This window comes from Oncorhynchus nerka, linkage group LG9b (genome assembly GCF_034236695.1).
Source record: "Oncorhynchus nerka isolate Pitt River linkage group LG9b, Oner_Uvic_2.0, whole genome shotgun sequence".
Lineage (NCBI taxonomy): Eukaryota > Metazoa > Chordata > Actinopteri > Salmoniformes > Salmonidae > Oncorhynchus > Oncorhynchus nerka.
The window spans coordinates 17,929,774-17,954,070 of NC_088424.1; the positions used below are offsets into that span (position 1 = coordinate 17,929,774).

At 42.5% G+C, this 24,297-nt stretch overlaps 1 protein-coding gene across 1 annotated transcript in view; it reads left to right on the forward strand.

The window, feature by feature from the left end:
* The window catches only part of LOC115114361 (vasoactive intestinal polypeptide receptor 2-like), a 34,718-nt gene extending 14,263 nt beyond the window's left edge, over positions 1-20,455 (forward strand). The window contains exons 4-13 of the mRNA XM_029642535.2: positions 2,183-2,274; positions 11,082-11,179; positions 11,334-11,463; positions 12,743-12,893; positions 13,009-13,069; positions 14,415-14,484; positions 14,978-15,069; positions 16,428-16,554; positions 16,687-16,728; positions 17,977-20,455. Coding sequence (XP_029498395.1) covers positions 2,183-2,274; positions 11,082-11,179; positions 11,334-11,463; positions 12,743-12,893; positions 13,009-13,069; positions 14,415-14,484; positions 14,978-15,069; positions 16,428-16,554; positions 16,687-16,728; positions 17,977-18,150 — 1,037 coding nt within the window. The 3' untranslated portion in view covers positions 18,151-20,455. The remainder of the gene's footprint in view (positions 1-2,182; positions 2,275-11,081; positions 11,180-11,333; positions 11,464-12,742; positions 12,894-13,008; positions 13,070-14,414; positions 14,485-14,977; positions 15,070-16,427; positions 16,555-16,686; positions 16,729-17,976) is intronic.
* The last annotated feature ends 3,842 nt before the right edge of the window (positions 20,456-24,297 follow it).

A 24,297-nucleotide genomic window follows, 5' to 3' on the forward strand; every position in this document is an offset into this window, starting at 1 on the left:
GCACGAGACCATTATTCCTCCTCCACCAAACTTTACAGTTGGCACTATGCATTGGGGCAGGTAGTGTTCTCCTGGCATCCGCCAAACCCAGATTCACTAATTGGACTGCCAAATGTTGCGTTTCCACTGCTCCAGAGTCTAATGGCGGCGAGCTTTACACCACTCCAGCCGATGCTTGGCATTGACCATGGTGATCTTAGGCTTGTGTGTGGCTGCTCGGCCATGGAAACCCATTTAATGAAGCTCCCGACGAACAGTTATTGTGCTGATGTTGCTTCCAGGGGCAGTTTGGAACTCAGTAGTAAGTGTTACATCGGAGGATCGACACATTTTTTTGCCGTATGCGTTTCAGCAACTGACGGTCCCTTTCTGTGAGCTACCACTTCACGGCTGAGTCGGCAGCTATAGCAGGGCAGAAATTTGATGAACTGACTTGTTGGAAAGGTGGTATCCTATAACTGTGCCACTTTGAAAGTCACTGTGCTCTTCAGTACAGGCCATTCTACTGACAATGTTTGTCTATGGACATTGCATGGCTTTGTGCTCGACTTCATACACCTGTCAACAACCAATGTGGCTGAATCCACTCATTTGAAGGGGTGTCCACATACTTTTGTCTGTATAGTGTACGTCTGGGTTAAAACTAGCTGTGTGAAATTGATTTGGAAAGGACGAGTTGGGCATGTAAATTGGCTTGGAAGACTTATTTGTAACAGAAACCTCTGGGAAACCCTATAGCACTCGTCAAACCTATGGCTAGGCAGGCTGCTGTGGCAGGGTCTGTGTAGAGTAGACTAATGGAGTGAGACATGCTCATTCCGATCACAGAAGTGGAGAAAGAAAGAAAGAGGCCTGTGGTTATACATAGTATGTGGCAAAGTACATTACAGGACGTTGCACACTGGGTTCAGGCACTGCCATCGGCTGCGTTCCAAATGGCACCATATTCTCTATAGAGTGCACTACTTTTGACCAGGACCGATAAGACTCTGGAGTAGTGCACCGTGAGGAATAGGGTGCCATTTGGGACCGTCATCATTGTCTCCTCGAGAATAACACAGAGAGAATAAACACAGGCTCTCACATCCTCTGTTCCGCTTACATTCTCCCCCTGCCCCTGTCTGTCCCTGCCACAGAGCAGAGCACACTCCAGACGTTTATATCTCCAGACACATTCTCTCATCTAGACCTCTGTGGAATGCCAAACCCAAGAGAAGAAACACATTCAATATTCAACCGACTAAGTTGAAGGCTCCTTTGAATCAAGCATTGAACAATTGATTGTTCTTCCCAGAGTGAGTGGTTTTTGACAAAAACCTCTCTCAAAATTACATCTATTTGCCCTTGAAAAGTCTGTATGAATATCCTTTAAAGGCCCAGTACAGTAAAAATTCAGTTTTTCAGTTTTTTAAAAATCACATTGTACAACAGCTGATGAAACTAACAGTAACAGTGTGAAAAAATTGTATCAGTGTTATTTCCTGGTTGAAAATACAATCTACACAGGACTTTCTAATCAGCAGGTTTGCATAGATGGGAGTTTTGGCTTGCCGGGTGACCATTACAGGTGGTAAACTGGTTAATAGACCAATAACAAAGAAGTTTCCAAAGAGTTCTCTGACAATAAGGATAGTTTTCAGTTTTCCCCTACACACTCCCAGACAGTCCTAGCTAAATTCTTGCTTGAGAAATAGTTTTTTGATGAAAAGCTATTTTTGTCCATTTGAATGGAAAACTATTACAGTAAGGTACTTCCTTGTTACCCAGAAATTATTTTGATATATTAATTTGATATTGATATACAAACAGCCTTTAAAATATATGAGAACACTTGTAAACAAGATTAATTAAACTTTAATGGAAGCCATCATCTGTCATGCTCAAAATGGGATCATAGCCTTTCACTTTGGGGTTGTGTGTGAAGCCAATAGTTCAGTCAGCTTGATTGGGCTTACTATCTGTGACAACAATAGAGGATAGTCTTGGCTGAAGAGAAATCTTTCATCAAACTCACCAGAGAAATCAAACCCCTGCATCTCCAAACAAATAAACACGCTGCATGGTTCTTGGACTATGATTTATGAAAGGAATATTGGGTCTGGATAAGCATTTCTAAAGGTTTTAGAGAAGAGGCAATAGAAACATTTAGCTGGCTAAAACAATGTTTTTCTCCTATCCACAGGAAACATAAACAAGAACTGTACAGCGGACGGATGGTCTGATGTTTTCCCCAACATCAGCAGTGTGTGTGGGGCAGAAGAAAAGCATGATAAGGTAAGCAGGGTGATGATCTTTAAGTTCTAGATCTCTACCTCTATTGTCTCTCTGGTGTTGTATCATTGTTCTTAGTTTGACCAAGAAATGACACGATGTGACTTGAAAGTAGCTTTATTTGGAAATACAAAACAGTACTCTATCATATATTAGATATTGCAATGAAGGCATTGATACGTTGGACCTCAGAGAGACAGAGAGAGAAACAAGGCAATGTTCTTGTGTGAGATTTTTCCATGGTTTTATATTATATAAAATTAGATTTAGTTTGGTCTGATTTCTGAGTGTCAAGGCCCTCATGCTGATAATGAAAATTAGCAGTAGAGCCCTTTGCTAAATGCATTGAAATTCTGTCCTGGGTCTGTTTTGATAGGGAAGGTGTACTGCAGTGTGTGTTTGTGTGCTCACTTCCACCTGATGACTTGAAATACAGATGAAACACAGGCCCCTTAAAGGCTAAATAAAACATCCTGTTCACTGTGGCACCCAGCTGTCTCCTCAATCTAAACCTTGTACCAGGCTGTGTCCCAAATGGCACCCTATTCCCTATAGTGCACTGCCTTTGACCAGAGCCTGAGGTAGAACAGGGTTGGGGAGTAACTGTGAATAAAAGTAATCAGTTACATGTAATCTGATTACAAAACTGTAACTGTATTCCGTAACATTACCAGCAAAAATATTGTGTTTAAAAAAATTCAAAACACCTTTCTGTTTTCTCAGTGACGTTCAATTCGGCATTGCAAAATGTGCACGTTTAAGTTTGTTTCACCTGAGGGAGTCTGACCACAAGTCAGAGACCATTACATTACATTTAAGTCATTTAGCAGACGCTCTTATCCAGAGCGACTTACAAATTGGTGCGTTCACCTTATGACATCCAGTGGAACAGCCACTTTACAATAGTGCATCTAAATCTTTTAAGGGGGGTGAGAAGGATTACTTTATCCTATCCTAGGTATTCCTTAAAGAGGTGGGATTTCAGGTGTCTCCGGAAGGTGGTGATAGACTCCGCTGTCCTGGCGTCGTGAGGGAGTTTGTTCCACCATTGGGGGGCCAGAGCAGCGAACCGTTTTGACTGGGCTGAGCGGGAACTGTACTTCCTCAGTGGTAGGGAGGCGAGCAGGCCAGAGGTGGATGAACGCAGTGCCCTTGTTTGGGTGTAGGGCCTGATCAGAGCCTGGAGGTACTGAGGTGCCGTTCCCCTCACAGCTCCGTAGGCAAGCACCATGGTCTTGTAGCGGATGCGAGCTTCAACTGGAAGCCAGTGGAGGGAGCGGAGGAGCGGGGTGACGTGAGAGAACTTGCGAAGGTTGAACACCAGACGGGCTGCGGCGTTCTGGATGAGTTGTAGGGGTTTAATGGCACAGGCAGGGAGCCCAGCCAACAGCGAGTTGCAGTAATCCAGACGGGAGATGACAAGTGCCTGGATTAGGACCTGCGTCGCTTCCTGTGTGAGGCAGGGTCGTACTCTGCGGATGTTGTAGAGCATGAACCTGCAGGAACGGGCCACCGCCTTGATGTTAGTTGAGAACGACAGGGTGTTGTCCAGGATCACGCCAAGGTTCTTAGCGCTCTGGGAGGAGGACACAATGGAGTTGTCAACCGTGATGGCGAGATCATGGAACGGGCAGTCCTTCCCCGGGAGGAAGAGCAGCTCCGTCTTGCCGAGGTTCAGCTTGAGGTGGTGATCCGTCATCCACACTGATATGTCTGCCAGACATGCAGAGATGCGATTCGCCACCTGGTCATCAGAAGGGGGAAAGGAGAAGATTAATTGTGTGTCGTCTGCATAGCAATGATAGGAGAGACCATGTGAGGTTATGACAGAGCCAAGTGACTTGGTGTATAGCGAGAATAGGAGAGGGCCTAGAACAGAGCCCTGGGGGACACCAGTGGTGAGAGCGCGTGGTGAGGAGACAGATTCTCGCCACGCCACCTGGTAGGAGCAACCTGTCAGGTAGGACGCAATCCAAGCGTGGGCCGCGCCGGAGATGCCCAACTCATAGACCACTATGATGACACACCAAATGCGTTTGGTGGATCCTTTTGGTCTTCTTCTGATGCCTCTTCAGGGGAAAGTAATCCAGAAGTAACTGAATGTAATCTGTTTACATTACTGAGTTTGGATAATTCAAAAGTTATGTTACTGATTACAATTTTGGACAGGTAACCTACCAAACCCTGGTGGTGAATTGGGTGACATTTTGGATGCAGACTCCGAGTTACTGTCCTCCTGGTTGGCCCACTACAGCAGATGTTAGTAAGAGGCCAAGCAAGTAGCAACAATGTACTAGGAGAAGAACATGAAGAAGACTGATTCATAAAGCTATTCCACTGCCCAGCATTTGATCAGAGATGAGACCTGAAAAAGGAAAATCAAATTGAGATAATTAAAATAATACTCCCAACCAGGGTTGGGTAGGTTACTTTGTAAATGTAAATGTAAATGCAGTTGCTAGTTATGTGTCAAAATTGTAATCAGTAACCTAATCTGATTTACTTCTGGATTACTTTCCCCTTAAGAGGCATTCGAAGAAGACAAAAAGGATCCATCAAACACATTTTGTGTGTCATCATAGTGGTCTCTGACTTGTGGTCAGACTCCCTCAGGTGGAACGAACTTAAACTTGCGCTTTTTTCCCATGCTAAATTGAATGTCATTGAGAAAACAGGAAGGTGTCGTAATGTACACTGCTCAAAAAAATAAAGGGAACACTTAAACAACACAATGTAACTCCAAGTCAGTCACACTTCTGTGAAATCAAACTGTCCACTTAGGAAGCAACACTGATTGACAATACATTTCACATGCTGTTGTGCAAATGGAATAGACAATAGCTCAGGTAGTGCAGCTCATCCAGGATGGCACATCAATGCGAGCTGTGGCAAGAAGGTTTGCTGTGTCTGTCAGCGTAATGTCCAGAGCATGGAGGCACTACCAGGATACAGGCCAGTACATCAGGAGACGTGGAGGAGGCCGTAGGAGGGCAACAACCCAGCAGCAGGACCGCTACCTCCGCCTTTGTGCAAGGAGGAGCAGGAGGAGCACTGCCAGAGCCTTGCAAAATTACCTCCAGCAGGCCACAAATGTGCATGTGTCTGCTCAAACGGTCAGAAACAGACTCCATGAGGGTGGTATCAGGGCCCGACGTCCACAGATGGGGGTTGTGCTTACAGCCCAACACCATGCAGGACGTTTGGCATTTGCCAGAGAACACCAAGATTGGCAAATTCGCCACTGGCACCCTGTGCTCTTCACAGATGAAAGCAGGTTCACACTGAGCACATGTGACAGACGTGACAGTCTGGAGACGCCGTGGAGAATGTTCTGCTGCCTGCAACATCCTCCAGCATGACCGGTTTGGCGGTGGGTCAGTCATGGTGTGGGGTGGCATTTGTTTGGGGGGCCGCACATCCCTCCATGTGCTCGTTAGGTACCGAGATGAGATCCTCAGACCCTCTGTGAGACCATATGCTGGTGCGGTTGGCCCTGGGTTCCTCCTAATGCAAGACCATGCTAGACCTCATGTGGCTGGAGTGTGTCAGCAGTTCCTGCAAGAGGAAGGCATTGATGCTATGGACTGGCCCGCCTGTTCCCCAGACCTGAATCCAATTGAGCACATCTGGGACATTATGTCTCGCTCCATCCACCACAAACTGTCCAGGAGTTGGCGGATGCTTTAGTCCAGGTCTGAGAGGAGATCCCTCAGGAAACCATCCGCCACCTCATCAGGAGCATGCCCAGGCATTGTAGGGAGGTCATACAGGCACGTGGAGGCCACACACACTACTGAGCCTCATTTTGACTTGTTTTAAGGACATTACATCAAAGTTGGATCAGCCTGTAGTGTGGTTTTCCACTTTAATTTTGAGTGTGACTCCAAATCCAGACCTCCATGGGTTGATACATTTGATTTCCATTGATAATTTTTGTGTGATTTTGTTGTCAGCATATTCAACTATGTAAAGAAAAAAGTATTTAATAAGAATATTTCATTCATTCAGATCTAGGATGTGTTATTTTAGTGTTCCCTTTATTTTTTTGAGCAGTGTATTTTTTTCGCAAACATCCTTTCTGTAAAAAAATAAATAAAATTTAACAAATAATCAGTTTTTCAAAAGTATATGTAAACAGATTACAATATTTTGCTGGTAACATTACTGAACAATTCCTTTTTTTGTAATCAGATTACTTGCAACCCTTCTCCCAACACCAGTAATTCACATTTGACATACTGACTGAAGTAAAATTGCTGTCAACGATTCCCTCCCATTCACTTGTTTTATTCAGATTGGGGCATGAATCTCTTTTCTGTTGGAGGTTATCCAAGATGCACCTCTGGTCTGGATCACACGGCCACCATTGGCACTGTGCTTATCTCCATCTGAAAAAATGTGGAATATTAAATGTACTGAAAGGTTTTCCTTTAGCTGTGTAGCCTTTCCACCGGTCCATCTGTGTTAAGGTCAGTCCAGTCTTTCGGAACGGAAAGTTCATCTTCTCAGTATGAAGAGAATGGAACACGTTTCCTCAATAACTTGTTTCACACCTGTAGTTAATACATTTTGGGCTGCAACTAGTAGTGAAGCAAGGAATTCTTGAAGGTGATGGAGGGGCAAGAAGTACCAAAACGATGCCCCCTGCCATTACTAATATAGTGCAAGCTCTTTGGGATATAACCTCTTGCCTGAGTGCCAGTCTGTTTGTGTTTTCATGCCAACTCCTTGTCACTCATTGTTATGTTTGGCTTGACAATGACAACAATGGAGTTGGCAAGAGCACAGACAGATCTGGCGCCAGGCTATTTAACATCAACTTTGGGTGTATATAACCTTTTCTTCTAGTTGTATTTGAAGGTGAGTTATGATGTTCATTGATGTGTGATGATCAAACCTAATGTAACCTTTAATATATATTAAGTGTGATATCTCCGCGATAACACATTAATAGATTCATTGACATTCTTACTGAAGCAATTATGTAAGTGTGACAGTATATTAGGTTGTCTATCATATAAAGTACATCAGTGGCATGCTGTGTGTCCTCTAAAGGCAATTTCCTAAGAACAACGTGACGCCCTGGAGAGCCAATTCAGTCCACGTGGCAGTCAGAAGTGGCAAAGGGGAAACATTTAGGACTCTCACTTGTTCCTCTCATACCTTAAAGCTATTTTAAATAACAATATTTGTAGGATCAAATGCTATTTTTGGTGATACAGATGAGCAGATTAGCGGGACAGATGTTGATTGCCCTATTGACATGATGATCCCTACCAATTATACAAAATTCATAACACAGTTTTGCCGTGGCTAATTATTTATTTGAGGTATCATTATGTAGAATAAAATGGGTAGTTTGGATCCTGGATGCTTATTGGTTGATAGGTGTTAGGCATTTCCCATAGATAACTTTCAACACTTCCATCTGAATACGCTTGGAAAGTGTACTGAAGACTGTTACGTTCCCCAGTTTATGTGTTGTAGTTTGTGTTTGTGCATGTGTTTATTTCAGGAAATGGCTCCGGAAATCCCTCAAGCAGCTGATTGGTCGACTCCATGGCTAATTGGAGAGCTGACTCCGCCCCCTCGTCAAGACGGCTGTCTCCAATTACCCATTCCATCTGAAGATATATAAATGCCAGTGTTCTGTTCAGGAGAGAGAGCTTTTTGTAGAGAGATTTTCTGAGAGCTTTTTGTAGAGAGATTTTCTGAGAGCTTTTTGTAGAGAGATTTTCTGAGAGCTTTTTGTAGAGAGATTTTCTGAGAGCTTTTTGTAGAGAGATTTTCTGAGTGCTTTTTGTAGAGAGATTTTCTGAGAGATTTTGCTAGAGATTTTGCTAGAGGTTGATTTTGCTGAGAGTTGGTATATTTTGTGAGTTTGTTGCTCAGATAGAGCTTATTTGATGTCGTTTGTTAGTTTGTTTGAAAATTGTTTAATATTCTGTTTCATTTGTTCCCAGGGGGAGAAGGGGAAGGCACCTTGGGAGTGCTTAGGCAAGAGGCCCGCGGGCATACATGTACCCGTAGCATATTCGCTGTCTAGGCACACTATGTAAGACCTGGGCGGACCACCCCCTGTATTTTGGTTAGGGCACCAGGTGGTGCTAAATTAGGTAAGTAGTGGGTAGGCAGGTAAGATAGGAGAGGGGGGGGGGTTTGAGATTTACTTTCTTTGCTTTGGTTCCGTCCAGCCCCTTTTCCCCATATTACCGTGTAAAGGAATAAAGTCCTTGTAAACGGTACCACATTCTGCTTGTTGTCATTTTTTACTCGCACCTACAGTCCATACCTTTTTCGCTTCACAGAGAGTTTAGTTGTAGCAGGGTGTTGCGTTCCCTCTTCATAGAGGCATGCGTAACAAAGACACCTTGCAGTTTTGACACGTACTTCGTCGTGAAGGTGTATTTCAGCTCAGCTCGGCATTCAACACCATAGTACCCTCCAAGCTCGTCATCAAGCTCGAGACCCTGGGTCTCGACCCCGCCCTGTGCAACTGGGTACTGGACTTCCTGACGGGCCGCCCCCAGGTGGTGAGGGTAGGCAACAACATCTCCTCCCCGCTGATCCTCAACACGGGGGCCCCACAAGGGTGCGTTCTGAGCCCTCTCCTGTACTCCCTGTTCACCCACGACTGCGTGGCCACGCACGCCTCCAACTCAATCATCAAGTTTGCGGATGACACAACAGTGGTAGGCTTGATTACCAACAACAACGAGACGGCCTACAGGGAGGAGGTGAGGGCCCTCGGAGTGTGGTGTCAGGAAAATAACCTCACACTCAACGTCAACAAAACTAAGGAGATGATTGTGGACTTCAGGAAACAGCAGAGGGAACACCCCCCTATCCACATCAATGGAACAGTAGTGGAGAGGGTAGCAAGTTTTAAGTTCCTCGGCATACACATCACAGACAAACTGAATTGGTCCACTCACACAGACGACATCATGAAGAAGGCGCAGCAGCGCCTCTTCAACCTCAGGAGGCTGAAGAAATTTGGCTTGTCACCAAAAGCACTCACAAACTTCTACAGATGCACAATCAAGAGCATCCTGTATCACCGCCTGGTACGGCAACTGCTCCGCCCTCAACCGTAAGGCTCTCCAGAGGGTAGTGAGGTCTGCACAACGCATCACCGGGGGCAAACTACCTGCCATCCAGGACACCTACACCACCCGATGTTACAGGAAGGCCATAAAGATCATCAAGGACATCAACCACCCGAACCACTGCCTGTTCACCCCGCTATCATCCAGAAGGCGAGGTCAGTACAGGTGCATCAAAGCTGGGACCGAGAGACTGAAAAACAGCTTCTATCTCAAGGCCATCAGACTGTTAAACAGCCACCACTAACATTGAGTGGCTGCTGCCAACACACTGACACTGACTCAACTCCAGCCACTTTAATAATGGGAATTGATGGGAAATGATGTAAATATGTCACTAGCCACTTTAAACAATGCTACCTTATATAATGTTACTTACCCTACATTATTCATCTCATATGCATACGTATATACTGTACTCTATATCATCGACTGCATCCTTATGTAATACATGTATCACTAGCCACTTTAACTATGCCACTTTGTTTGCATACTCATCTCATATGTATATACTGTACTCGACACCATCTACTGTATCTTGCCTATGCTGCTCTGTACCATCACTCATTCATATATCCTTATGTACATATTCTTTATCCCCTTACATTGTGTATAAGACAGTAGTTTTGGAATTGTTAGTTAGATTACTCGTTGGGTATTACTGCATTGTCGGAACTAGAAGCACAAGCATTTCGCTACACTAGCATTAAGATCTGCTAAACATGTGTATGTGACAAATACACATTTGATTTGATTTGATTTTCATGTAATCAATTGGGGTGTTTTTATCAACTAAATGTACGCAAAGTTGTCTTAAGTCTTTTGGAGGAGATGCAGCATCAAAACAAATGGACCTTTTCTTCAAATTGACTATCTGTCCTTTCACTGTTTACAACTGTCTACAGGGATACATTCGTTCCTTAGGAAGTGTGTGCGTGCGTCCACGATTTTGTAGAACAATGAGCAATGGAAAGTGTGAAGTGCAGGTGGAGAAGAGATGTCACTGCTACAGGATAGGAGCTCACTCAATGCTTTTAGAAAGAGTGACTGTTTTACTAAGATAATGTCAATTTGGCACTGCCTCAAAGGAATGACTGTGAGCATTGGTGTGTTGGTATGGTCCTTGTCTGACATTTTGTTTTAGAGGAAGTCTCTTTGTTTTTCACTCGGCTGTAGTAAAAGGGGGAATCAAACCATTGACTAATTTCCTGGGGAAACAAGATAAGAGGGCAAATTTGAGCAGGTCATTTTATTGACAGATTTGAATCTCTTTGAATCTGTGAATCACTCTTTGAGTGGGTTGAATGATTGGCAGAAAACTACTTACAATACTTACAATGGCTCCTTTCAGGGGAAGGCTCTTTCTGACAGTAATGCTCGGTACATGTTTTTCTCCCCAATGTTTTTAAACACCGTCTCTGAAGTACACTTTTGTGACTCTGAAAATGATGTTTCTAAAGATCCTACAGTCTTTCAGTATCAACATGTTGTGATGTTGCTGATAATTATATGATTTTACATATGTCATTTTGGTGTTCGGATCGAAGTCCATTCTGAAAGTGACCGATGTGCTGGGCCTGTGCCCTGTATGTTCTTTCTCCTGACTCTTCTTCTATGGTGCTGAAGTGAATGCCCATCTGAGATAAATGATATATACAGCTTTGATACTGCCAATGACTGTACTACATGTTCTCTCGCCTATAGCTTGTCTTCTTTACGGTGGTGAAGACTCTGTATACGCTGGGCCACAGTTTGTCTTTGATCGCCCTCACAACTGGGAGCGCCATTCTCTGTCTATTCAGGTGAGAGTTAGGATGAGTCCCAAAAGACACCATATTTAGGAAATAAGGTGCTATTTGGGAAACAGTCTTAGTCACTCACTGTAGAGAGAAGCAGCAGGGAATTGTCACACAGCAGAGATCCTCTGATAAATAATTTCTTCTACTCCCTCTATAGAAAACTCCACTGCACGCGGAACTACATTCACCTCAACCTGTTCTTTTCCTTCATCCTGAGAGCGGTGGCAGTCCTTGTGAAGGACGACATCCTCTTCTCTCGCAATCAGTGCTCTGAGCAGCCTTCACTGGTGAGTCAGGTTGTTCATCAGCCTTTATACCTCTGGTTCTTATAGATCATTTGACAATTCCAACTGATATGTATTGGTATAGATGTAGAGTTGAAGTTGGAAGTGTAAATGCACTTAGGTTGGAGTCTTAACTCATTTTTCAACCACTCCACAAATTTCTTGTTAACAAACTATAGTTTTGGCAAGTCGGTTAGGACATCTACTTTGTGCATGACACAAGTACTTTTTTCCAACAATTGTTTACAGACAGATTATTTCACTTCTAATTCACAGTATCACAATCCCAGGCGGAAAGTGATCCAGTACATAAATTATGGCTTTAGAAGCTTCTGATAGGCTAATTTACATCATTTGAGTCAATTGGAGTTGTACCTGTGGATATATTTCAAGGCCTACCTTCAAACTCAGTGCCTCTTTGCTTGACATCATGGGAAAATCAAAAGAAATCAGCCAAGACCTCAGAAAAAAAATTGTAGACCTCCACAAGTCTGGTTCATCCTTGGGAGCAATTTCCAAATGCCTGAAGGTACCACATTCATCTGTACAATTCATCTGTACAAACAATAGTATGCAAAGTCAAGGTATTGGAGTGGCCATCACAAAGCCCTGACCTCAGTCGTATAGAAAAGTTGTGGGCAGAACTGAAAAAGCGTGTGCGAGCAAGGAGGCCTTACAAACCTGATTCAGTTACACCAGCTCTGTCAGGAGGAATGGGCCAAAATTCACCCAACTTATTGTGGGAAGCTTGTAGAAGGCTACCCGAAACACAAGTTAAACAATTTAATGGCAATGCTACCAAATACTAATTGAGTGTATGTAAACTTCTGACCCACTGGGAATGTGATGAAAGAAATCAAAGCTGAAATAAATAGTTCTTACTTTCTTTCTACTATTATTCTGACATTTCACATTCTTAAAATAAAGTGGTGATCCTAAGACAGGGAATTGTTAATAGGATTTGTGAAACGGAGTTTAAATGTATTTGGCTAAGGTGTATGTAAACTTCTGACTTCAACTGTATTTGTATAGATTTGCTATGAAACATGTTTCTTTCACTTCTTTGAAATTGAGGTACGGAATTCATTTTCCGCTGGACACATTTAGATTCTTGCTCCTTCAGTTCACTCCGATTGTGTTGGTGTGAGTATATTTTAGACAAAGATCTGGTAAGGACAGGGAATTCAGTTTCCATATAGATACACTTTGGTTTTTTGTGTTGAGTGTCCTGTAGTTTCTCTTTGTATCGCAGCACAAGTGATGTGCTACAATGTTGTTCCAGATTGGATGCAAGGCGAGCCTGGTGATTTTTCAATACTTTATCATGGCCAACTTCTTCTGGTTGCTGGTCGAGGGCCTCTACCTCCATACGCTCCTGATTGTCATCTTCTCTGAAAATAGACACTTCATTGTTTATCTTCTCATCGGCTGGGGTAAGCTAGTCATTAATATATATCCAATGTATCAAAAGCAGTGAGGAACATACAGTACATCCAATCCATTTATGCTATGAGATTGTATTCAGTGAATTCTCCATCTGTATTTCAGGATTCCCAACCGTGTTTGTTTCTGCATGGGCTATAACAAGGGTTTATTTTGAGGATACTGGGTAAGTCACCCTGGAAAGCATAAATGTACATGGTTGGTAGGGTAGTGGATTCTTTTCATGTGTGATTGCCAGACAGGGCCGTGCACAGACATTTCGGGGGCAGTGCTCAAAATAAGGGCAGCCCCCTCCACCCCGCACCCCAAAAAAAGAAACTCGGTCTAATATTTTCTGGTACAACACACTCACTCATCAAACATTGTAAGCAAACCAGTGACTCCTAGGCCTGGGGACAACCAGAGAGCGAATGATGATGTAGGCTAAATATGCTAGCTAGTTAGCAATGCTGTCGGGGAGGGGGGGAAATCACTTGATTTGAGTGTGTTCTGCTGCTGACATCTGCCTCTTACTAACAATCAGTCAAATTGCCCCATTCTTTCCTGGTAGGAGGCTACTATTGAAGTTGGATCTGTCATGAGTCTCATTCACTGTTAGGGGCAAAGAACGGGGCAATGTCTCCCCGCCAGTGGCTACTGCATGCAAGTCAGATGAGTGTGGTCTTCGGGGAGGGGGTGTATTTTATGAGATTCAAGAGTTTATGAAATGACCTAATTTTATACGCAATTGGTTACGGGCGGGCCGGGCGCCTGCAAGCTGACTTTGGTCAGTCGAACAGTGTTTCCTCTGACACATTGGTGCGGCTGACTTCAGGGTTAAGCGAGCAGTGTGTTAAGAAGCAGTGCAGCTTGGCGGGTCATGTTTCACGTCTCGACCTTCATCTCTTTCTAGCCCGTTGGGAGTTGCAGCATTTGGATAAGGTCGTAACTACCAATTGTATATTATGATCAAATGTGGGGTAAAATAGGGAATATTATTTATATATATATATATGTATATATATATTTTTTAAATGTTTTATATATTTTTTATAATAACATGTAAATGATCGATGAGCTGCGTGGGCACTTTTTCATAAGAGGGGAAAAGGGCAGGTGTTTGGGCACTGGTTGAACCCAATCTGTGCCTGTTGCCAGACTTAATGTAGATGTGCTGTTTGTCTTGGATTGCATGAAAGAATTTGATTGTGATTATAAAGTTAATGAAGCATTGGCAACCTTTTGTCATTTTAATTTATTTCTCAAATCACTTTAAACCAGTTCAATGTGATCAATCAATCAATCGTATTTATAAAGCCCTTTTTAAATCAGCCGATGTCACAAAGTGCTATACAGAAACCCAGCCTAAAACCCCAAACGGCAAGCAATGCCGATGTAGAAGCACGGTGGCTAGGAAGAACTCCTTAGAAATGCAGGAACCTGGGAGTGCTGTGCTTAGGTTAGTATGGCCAGGGATGCATGGCACGTGTTGACTAACATCTTCGTATGGGTATCATTTCCTATTCCTTCAGATGCTGGGAACAGAATGATAACCCAATCCCCAAGTGGGTGATCAATGTACCCATAGGCTTCTCCATCATGGTGGGTATATATCATTTATCCTTCTCGGTTGCTGCTGTTTTAATATCCTTTACCACATGCAGGATCAAACCCCTGCTACATCCCAAGCATTAACTAAACAGAATGTGTCCAGGAGATAAATGCCACACAGAGCATATTCCGATCTGTCATGTTAGGTAGCCAGCGCATACTGGGGAGCTGATAGGACTGTAACGGCAAGAGCATGTTAAACCGAGAGACTCTGCATGCGTGTGAATTGATGCTGGCTTGGATGTAATGCAAGGTTGAACTAGCTTTATCAAACTGTCATTGTGTTTTACAACAGGTGATTTACATGGGTCGATTTATATGGAACTAAGTACTGTCGTCTTATCTGATTCCATAACACATCCCTCAATGTATACCAACGCTGGTTATAGCTGAGTTAACTGCCCTTAAAAAGAACTGCAGTAACCAAATTTCACTAAATAAATCAAACAAACTGTATGTCAATATATGTTGACTGGGTTTCCAGGTGAACTTCCTCCTGTTCATCAGTATTATAAGGATTCTGGTTCAGAAGCTGAGGTGTCCTGATGTGGGTGGCAACGACCAGTCACAATACAGGTATGTGTTGTTGTGCTCAGTCAGTCACAAAACAGGGAGACCTATGTGTTACTGCACTCGGGCAACAGACCATGAATACTCAGTGTCAACATTCCTGAACGGAGAAATGAAATGCTCAAATGTTTCAGCATGCCTTTGTATGTCACTCTGACATATGGTATTTTAGTTGACTTCTCAAGCAAAAGACATAGATATGTAGCCTATTGTTCTATTGTGCAAATTGTACACTGTAGAGTGACACTAGATTCGGCTAAGCTGTAGAGGTGGTCAGCACAGCACGTATTTGCCTTCAGGGAGAAATATTCCCATCTTGTCTGAGCGGATTTAAGGGCTGAGAAGCGGCTGGCGACGCAAAGACTGGATGAGCTGCTGTCTACTGCTACAGGAAAGTCCACCTTGGTTGGCACTTAGCAGTCAGGGCCCCTTCACGATTTAGGATGTGTCTGAAATGGCACCCCATTCCCTTCATAGTGCACAACTTTTAGTGCCCATAGAGCTCTGGTCAAAAGTAGTGCACTATGGGTTACTCTCACAGCACCGCAAACAACATGGGGCCCTCAAAAGGCTCTGACTGCATGTGTGGGTATGGATGTGCATACATAGACGCACGAGCCACTGTGGCCCCTCATGATTAGTTTAGATTTTTCTGTGGCCCCCACCCCCAAGTTGCCCATCCCTGCCTCATGCTCCCTATCATTTAATGGGTAAACACCAACGTTTTGTGGATGTATTAACAACAATTATTATTAAAATATACACTGAGTATACAAAACATGCACTTTCCATGACCGGCTGACCAGGTGAATCCAGGTGAAAGCTATGATCCCGTATTGATGTCACTTGTTAAATCCACTTCAATCAGTGTAGATGAAGGGGAGGATACAGGTTAAAGAAGGATTTTTAAGGCTTGAGACAATTTAGACATGTGACATATGTGCCATTCAGAGGGTGAATGGGTAAGACAAAAATATTTAAGTGCCTTTGAACAGGGTATGGAAGTAGGGGCCAGGCACACTGGTTTGCATCAAGAACTGCAACGCTGCTGAGTTTTTCACTCAACAGATTCCCGTGTGTATCAAGAATGGTCCACCACTCAAAGGACATCCAGCTAACTTGACACAACTGTGGGAAGCATTCGAGTTCACATTGGCCAGCATCCCTGTGCAATGCTTTCGACGCCTTGTAGAGTCCATGACACAACTAATTGAGGCTGTTCTGAGGGCAAAAGGGGTGGTGCAACTCAATATTAGGAAGGTGTTCCCAATGTTGGCTATACTCTGTGTATGTGATTGTATAACAGTGTAGTCTCTAGGTCCCCTCCATAGAGTGTCTCTGTAATATTGTGTGTCTGGTTTCAGGAGGTTGGCCAAATCCACTCTCCTGCTGATCCCCCTGTTTGGCATCCATTATGTTGTCTTTGTGTCTCTCAATGAATCCATGGAAAATTATAAAATCTTCTTTGACCTTGCTATCGGATCCTTTCAGGTAAAACGGATCCTTTTTGGATATTTATCACAATATCACAATATATTTTGGCTATATTTGGGGCATTTTTGTTTTGGATTGTTTTTGGTTGTTTCTCATTTTGAAGATTTTCTGTTGCTGTTCTGTTGACAGGGCCTGGTGGTTGCCATCCTGTACTGTTTCTTAAACAGTGAGGTAAGCTCTTGCCTTGATTGCTCTTAATTGCATTTTATTCTGTAATGAATAGGTTGCCTTGGGCACTGATGGCCCAGTTAAGAAGACGCACAACAGCGTAAATGATTAGTGTTGAATCAGTGTTGACAAAGTCTTCCTTGGCACAAATTAGGATAGATGACAAGCAATGTTCAGGCTTTTATAAAAGCTGTTGTGTACATCATTGTAATTGACCTCAACCTCGACAAGACGGAGTAGCTCCGCGGTTGACAACTCCAGTGCCCCCCCCATGGTGCAAAGAACGTTGCTGTGACCCTGGACTACACCCTGTGGTTCTCTGCAAACATCAAAGCAGTGACTCGCTCCTGCAGGTTGATGCTCTACAACATCCGTAGAGTACGACCCTACTTTACACAGGAAGCGGCGCAGGTCCTAATCCAGGCACTTGTCATCACCCGTCTGGACTATTGCAACTTGCTGTTGGCTGGGCTCCCCGCTTGTGCCATCAAACCCCTGAAACTTATCCAGAATGGTGCAGCCTGCCTGTTTTCAAGCTACCCAAGTTCTCCCATGTCACCCCGCTCCTCCTCACACTCCACTGGAAGGCCATGGTACTTTCCTACGGAGCAGCAAGAGGAACTGCACCTCCCTACCTTCAGGCTCTGCTCAAACCCTACATCCCAACCTGAGTACTACGTTCTGCCACCTCTGGTCTCTTAGCCCTTCCACCCCTACGGGAGGGCAGCTCCCGCTCAGCTCAGCCCAGTCCAAGCTTTTGCCTGACTTGGCATCCTAATGGGGGAACCAGTTTCCCCCCTGAAGCTAGGACAGCAGAGTCCCTGCCCATCTTTCAAAAACTGAAAACCTACCTCTTTTAACAATATCTTAAATAATCCCACAGCACCCCCCCTCGCACCCGCTCCTCAACACTCCCCTAAAATATACAAAACAAAAACACATTTGTGAACTAACACTCGCACTTGACTTTTTTCCCCTTACTAGCTCTGACTTGGCTGGTTTCAACTTTATTGAGGAAAAATGTACTTGACAGTGATAAATGTACAAGTGTAAATTATGAGATATATATAATATTTCAAGGTATTTTGTTAGCAGTTACTACAAATGTTCATTTTAATTGTTGTCTGCTTAGTTTTCATTGTAGTAAAACAATGAGTACGGCATTTTATAAGAACATCTATACCATTTAATGTAGTGACAGATGTGGGCTAGTTTTCCCTCTGTGCTAAAAGATTTACCTTGCTACTTCAGGTTCAAGGGGAACTCAAGAGAAAATGGCGGAGTGTATGCCTCAACTGCCATATGGCCAGAAACTACACCCAGCACAACACCTACGCCTCCAGAAACGGCTCAGAGAACATGGCTCAGTTCCAACGTAATTCTCGTGCTCAGTCCTTCCTGCAGTCAGAGACCACTGTAGTGTGAGGGCTGCGTGTAAAAGAGGGATCGGTCTCCATTAAAACGCTCTGGAACTCTGGTATTGGCCTAAATACACACTACAGCACACACAGCCTACAGTTGTGGGCACTAAAAAGTTAGCTTGGACCACGGTATTGGCAGAACAATTGGCATAATGGCACTCTAGGATCTTCTAATGAGTTTGTCACTAAAACCTGGACCCCGGTACAGGGTTTGAATTTCTTTCTTTTTTATGGCAGATGGCGTAACAGGGTATTTTTGAACAAATATGAATCAATTGGGGTATGCTGCGTTAATGTCAATATTTGTAATAATTGGTTTAAGTAAACATTTTCATTACTGGATGCCAAGGAGAAGTGCTCTGCATGGCTCTTAAATCTTTATCTCTCTCTCCCTCTCCCTGTAGTAAAATGGATTTCACTCTGTGGTTAACGACCAGAGATGCCTCTGCCTATACGCCCACTGTTCCACGGCCACTAAGGTGTCCCCAACCCAAAAAGGAAAAAAACGAAGGAACTCAGTCGGGGTTTCAACTTACTGTTGAGAGTTACAAAGTAGAATACACAAGTTGCAATTTAGAAATATGGTCATGCATTGCAGTTTGCCACTTGTCATGTCAGTCACTGACAGTCACCCAATTAGCCCAGCTATGTCAGCTCAATTCTTTAGATAGCTGGGTAGACTACCTTTCTTAGCAATCTAAACCCTGTAGTAATCATCACCAAATGACAGACTGGGCATGGAGTGTGCCGAAGGGCCCTGTCCACCTCTGCTATTCTAACTCTCAACAGTAAGTTTGAGTTCCTTCATTTTTTTAATGCTATATTAGCCGAGCTGACTGTGGTTCTAGTAAATCCAATACAATGTTGTCAAAACATGATTACAACGAAACTAGGATTGTCAGGGCAAGGATGTGTTTTAGTTATACTACATGTGTACATTTTACATGTTGCTTTGGGTTGCCATCGAAAGGATTATAAAATACGTTTTTTTTTTTTAACACAGGTTTTCTGCATCAGTTGTCTAAGAACCGTAAGAGTAGGGCTTAGAGGAGGTGAACGACCATATTGTGTACATAAGAGTATCTTGACCTACTGCAAAGTACTGGTATGTCATGTTTGCTGAGTTATTACTCAGAATTATTTTCTGCAAAGACCATGAATGTTATACCACATGATTGTGGTGTAGTGTTGCATCAAGTGTTGCATCATGTGAATGTAATTTCCCCCTGTCTTTTACAGTATGCTATGTTTTTTTGTTTTTTTCATTCGTCAAGGCAATCAACCAAAGCCTTCTCTGATTTAAGTTATACAGCTATGTTGTCCATGTAAATGTTAACTCGAGGCATGAGTTCTGTGGTAGATAACTTAAATGATCCAGTCTGGGATGCTATACACCCATCCACCCGTGATTTCAGGTGCTTAGTGTAGATATGAAAGAAAGACAGGAAATGAATGCTGATTAGCTTGGCTTTTTCCTCAGAAGTGTTTTCAGTGAGAAGGTGACAATGTTTAGACTTGAGGTCACATAAGAACAAAACCTTGGCTCCAACATTGAAATCTTTTGTGTTTAGTAAAAAATGATTCCCAAAGGTTATATCTACAGTAAGGTTATTCCCTGATCACCTAAGATATTTCAGACGACCTCATGTATTTGCCATGTAAAATACTGCCAGGATTGTGTGGTTTTTTGGGCATGTTTGTCATTGATGTACAGTAGTCAATCAAAATGTTAAGTGCCTAATATTTGCTATTTAATCGTAATTATTTATTCCACATCCTATTGCTATGTCTGCTTCCCAAATGGCACACTATTCCCTACATAGTGCAACAGGTTTGACCAGCTCTGTTCAAAAGTAGTGCACAAAATAGGAATAGGGTATAATTTAGGGCGCATCCTATGTGTATATTAAATGCCATAGCTTTGATGAACATTAGTGATGTATCCTTGTCTTGATTAGCCTGAATGTTTGTCTGTTTGTGTTTTCATGTCAACAACTTGTCACTCATTGTCAGGCTAAGTGCCATACGCATTGTCGTTGGTTTAACATAGACAGCCATGGATTTGGCAAGAGCACAAACAGATTTGGGACTAGGCTACAAGGCTGTATGTCCTTATGAGAACAAAATGTTTGCCTCTTTCCATTAGCTGCATTCTCACCGCTATACCCTCCCACCACGGGGAGCCATTTTATAAGGTTGCGTAACAAACATTTTTATATATTAGCAACATGCTATTGAATGATGCTTTGTTTTAATGTCTGGGTACATGTATGTCATGAGATCATGATGAGTAAACAATTCAGCACCTTTTATGACTCATCTCGTCATTGATGAGGCTTGACCCCATGAACTCATTTTGAAGGGCACCACCAAGGTCGTTTCCGATGCTAATACCAATGACTATTAATAGGTAGAAGAATCCCTAAAGGGCTTGTTGCGTGGTAAACAACCCAAATGGAGAGAGAATAAAAGTTAGAGGAAAGCTAATACAATCAAGGAGATCCCACTACGAGGGTATGTGTTACAGCCTATGTTTTGCTGTTACTGATTAAACCTTGTCCTTTATGCTGGTTCACAGACTCTAAGAGCTCTCGGTTACTTTCCAGATATGTCCCAAATCACCCTATTCCCTACATGGTGCACTACTTTTGACCAGGGCCACTCGGCTCTGGTCAAAAGTAGCACACTATGCAGGTAATAGGGTGCCAACTGGGACGCAGGCCAGGATGCGAGGACGCTCGCTGAACGTGTTGCTGACTCAGAGACGGGGATCTGTGGTGATCTGAGCTGACATAGCTGCTCTGGGGCGGAGGCAGCAGCACTAATTGGAAGAGAAGATGCTGTCCAAGAAGGAACCACTGATCCACACTGGATTCACTCTATTTCTCTACACATCCTGATTGTCATAGTATACCCCTATTCTACCATTTGGCATATGAGAGGATGGGATATGGGAATTATGAGTGGGTTTAATCACGTCTTCAAAACGAGAATCTGTAAATTACTATCTTGTCAAAATATTTGTACCAAAACTTTTAAGAATGAGAGGCCTCAGGCTAATGGTGTTACTACGCATAGATTTGAGCCATATATGGAGATCAAACAGTTGTTTTGTTATACTTCCTCCTCAAAGCTGTTAAGAAACCTCCTCCTTACAGCTTGAGGGAACCTCCCACATCACTGGCTCCACTAATGGATTGTTTTGAGTAGCAGAGACCACGCAAGGCTCCTCTGGAATGATTGCAAACAAATGCGAGTGAGCATATGAGGGACGTGACAAATACCATCACTCAAGCTTATCGGCACTAGAGGTAAAATGTTACATGAATTATGTTGCCACGAATAAGCATGAATTATTTCATTCTCTCAAACTACACTGAACAAAAATATAAACGCAACATGTAAAAGTGTTGGTACCGTGTTTCATGAGCTGTAAAAAAAAACATTACAAAAAAATTCCATACACACAAAAATCTTATTTCTCTCAAATGTTGTGCACAAATTTGTTTACATCCCTGTTAGTAAGCATTTCTCTTTTGTCAAGATAATCCATCCATCTGACGGGTGTGGCATAACAAGAAACTGATTAAATGGCATGGTCATTACACAGGTGCACCTTGTGCTGGGACGATGAAAGGCCACTTTAAAATGTGCAGTTTTGTCACACATCACAATGCCACAGATGTATCAAGTTTTGAGGGATTGTGCAATTGGTATGCTGACTGCAGAAACGTTCTAGAGAATTGAATGTGCATTTCGCTACCATAAGCTGCCTCCGATGTCGTTTTAGAGGGGGGCATATTGGAAATGGCCATCTGGGTGGTAATAGAAAATGTCTGCAATGGCACTATAGCCAAAAATACTTATTTACACAAGGCAATGTTCAAATATGACCTCAATATCACCCCCATGAAGGTCTTAAGATGGCTTTATGATAATAATAATTTTCTACATTATCGTTGGGGTTGATTTAGTGAGTAGATTACATTACAAAGTCATTTTGATATTGTTTGGAATTATTTTACCCTATGATAACAATACCCTAATATATTTAATATGCCATCACTAATTCATTCTAATTAACTGAATCATTATGACACACCCCTCACTATTGTCATTGGTTGCACTAATTGCACTGTTTGTCTACATAACCTGGTTCAAGTATTCATAACATTATCCTGAAGAAGGCACAGTGATGCCGAAACGTTGGTAAATAGTAAATACCCAATAAATTACTGTGAGTTTATATATTTATTTTGATAGTTTATAGTTTATTCACCAATTAGTCAGCACCTCCACACAAACACATTTTTCTGGGTGTGCGCCAGCTCATGTTTTTATATTCCTCTATTTTCTTCTAACAGGAAATCAAAATGGCAGCCATTTTATCAAAATGGCTGCCCTGGTTAATTGACAGGCATCCCAAACATCTTAAAATGTTCCTTACGGTATCTAGTATTAGTGTACCAAGTTTGATCATTTTATCATGAAATGGGTGTATTTGGTTCTTATTCGCTGGACTTTATATATTATGTCAAGAAATTGGGCCAGGCTATGAGCAATGAGCAAGATAGTTGTCATTTGGATCAGAAATCCTGAAGCAGTAACTAGAAGAAATTCTAAAATATGATCTCCACCTAAACCACTCGATAGGAGCCTCTGCTACACAAGAGTGGCTCATTGCCCTGATGGGCAGATTTATAGCATGTTTATTTATAGCAGCATAATCCTCCTGATTAGATCATAGAGAAGGGATGTGTTAACATGTTTATGGGGTTCAGTCAAGGAGCAGATTAGAATATCTGAGTCCCAAATGGCACCCTATTCCCTAAATAGTGCACTACAGGGAACTTTGTAGCGAATAGGGTGCCATTTGGGATGTCGAAAATCTCTTTCCACATGAGGGAAGAAAGCCTAGCCTATGGTCTGTGCTGTAGGTTGTTTGTTCAGGCTCAAGTTACAAAACCCACAGTAAATGAATTGAACATATTAACTCAGCCAATCACAGAGCTATTAAAGAGCTATCCCCGGTGTTTCCTTTTTATGTATGAGGTAAACAAGCTCAAATCAATTGTAATACAGAAATGTGTGTGGAGAACAGTGAGGAATCCCTGATGTTATTACCTTTGGATTTGATTGTTGCCTTAGTGATGAAATGTTCCCCTTACAGTACAAAGTTGACAACTTGAAATCTTACAGAACTATACTGACAATTTGGAAGTACAATTGTTCATGACAAACTACACAATGTCTAATTTAGTTCTGGGTTCAACGGTTGAATTATTGAAAATACATTTGATATCTCAACGCCGTTCTGTGAATATGACTCATATAGTATTTTTCAGAGTCATTTATGTAATATGGCTGTGGTTCCTTTGGATGGTATAAACTTATGTAAATGTAGCTGACATATACAATACAAGTTAACTGGCTTCCATCGCACTCCCACAATTCATTTCTTCAGGAGCAGGAAGAGGTAGGGTGTACCAGCCTGGTATCAACTGATAAGCTTCAGTCTGGTATGCTTTTGCAAAATGATATGTATCATGAAATGTGACGCATAACTCAATACATTGCATTCAATGCGAAAAGTCTTTGAGAAAGATTTGCAAAAATTACTGTATAAAATAATGTATATACTGATCTATATTGTATGCAAAGAAATTGGGAAATTATATTATTTTATACTAATACAATCAGAGAATGAGATTTTCTTTAATTCAAAATGATTGACACTCTTGTTGTCAATAGATTTCAATACCTCACCTTGCGAGGTAACGGCACTGAGCCTTTTTCTGTAATGTTGTATTAGTTGGAGAACACGTTGGGAGGCATCTTAAACCATTTCCCATACAGAACCTTTCCAGATCCTTGATATCCTTCGTCTGCGCTTATGGACTGCCCTCTTCAAATCAAACCACAGGAGACTGAGAAAGATGGCCATTCGAAAATGTTGATGATGTTGCCAATTAACAATTTCTTTGTGGATTTTGATGTGTGCTTGGGGTTATTATCTTGCTGGAAGATCCACTTGCAGCCTAGTTTCAGCCTCTTGGCAGAGGCATCCATGTTTTTGTCTAAAATGTCCTGATACTGAGTAAAGTTCATGATGCTGTTGACAAGGGCCACATGACTAGATGAAGCAAAATAG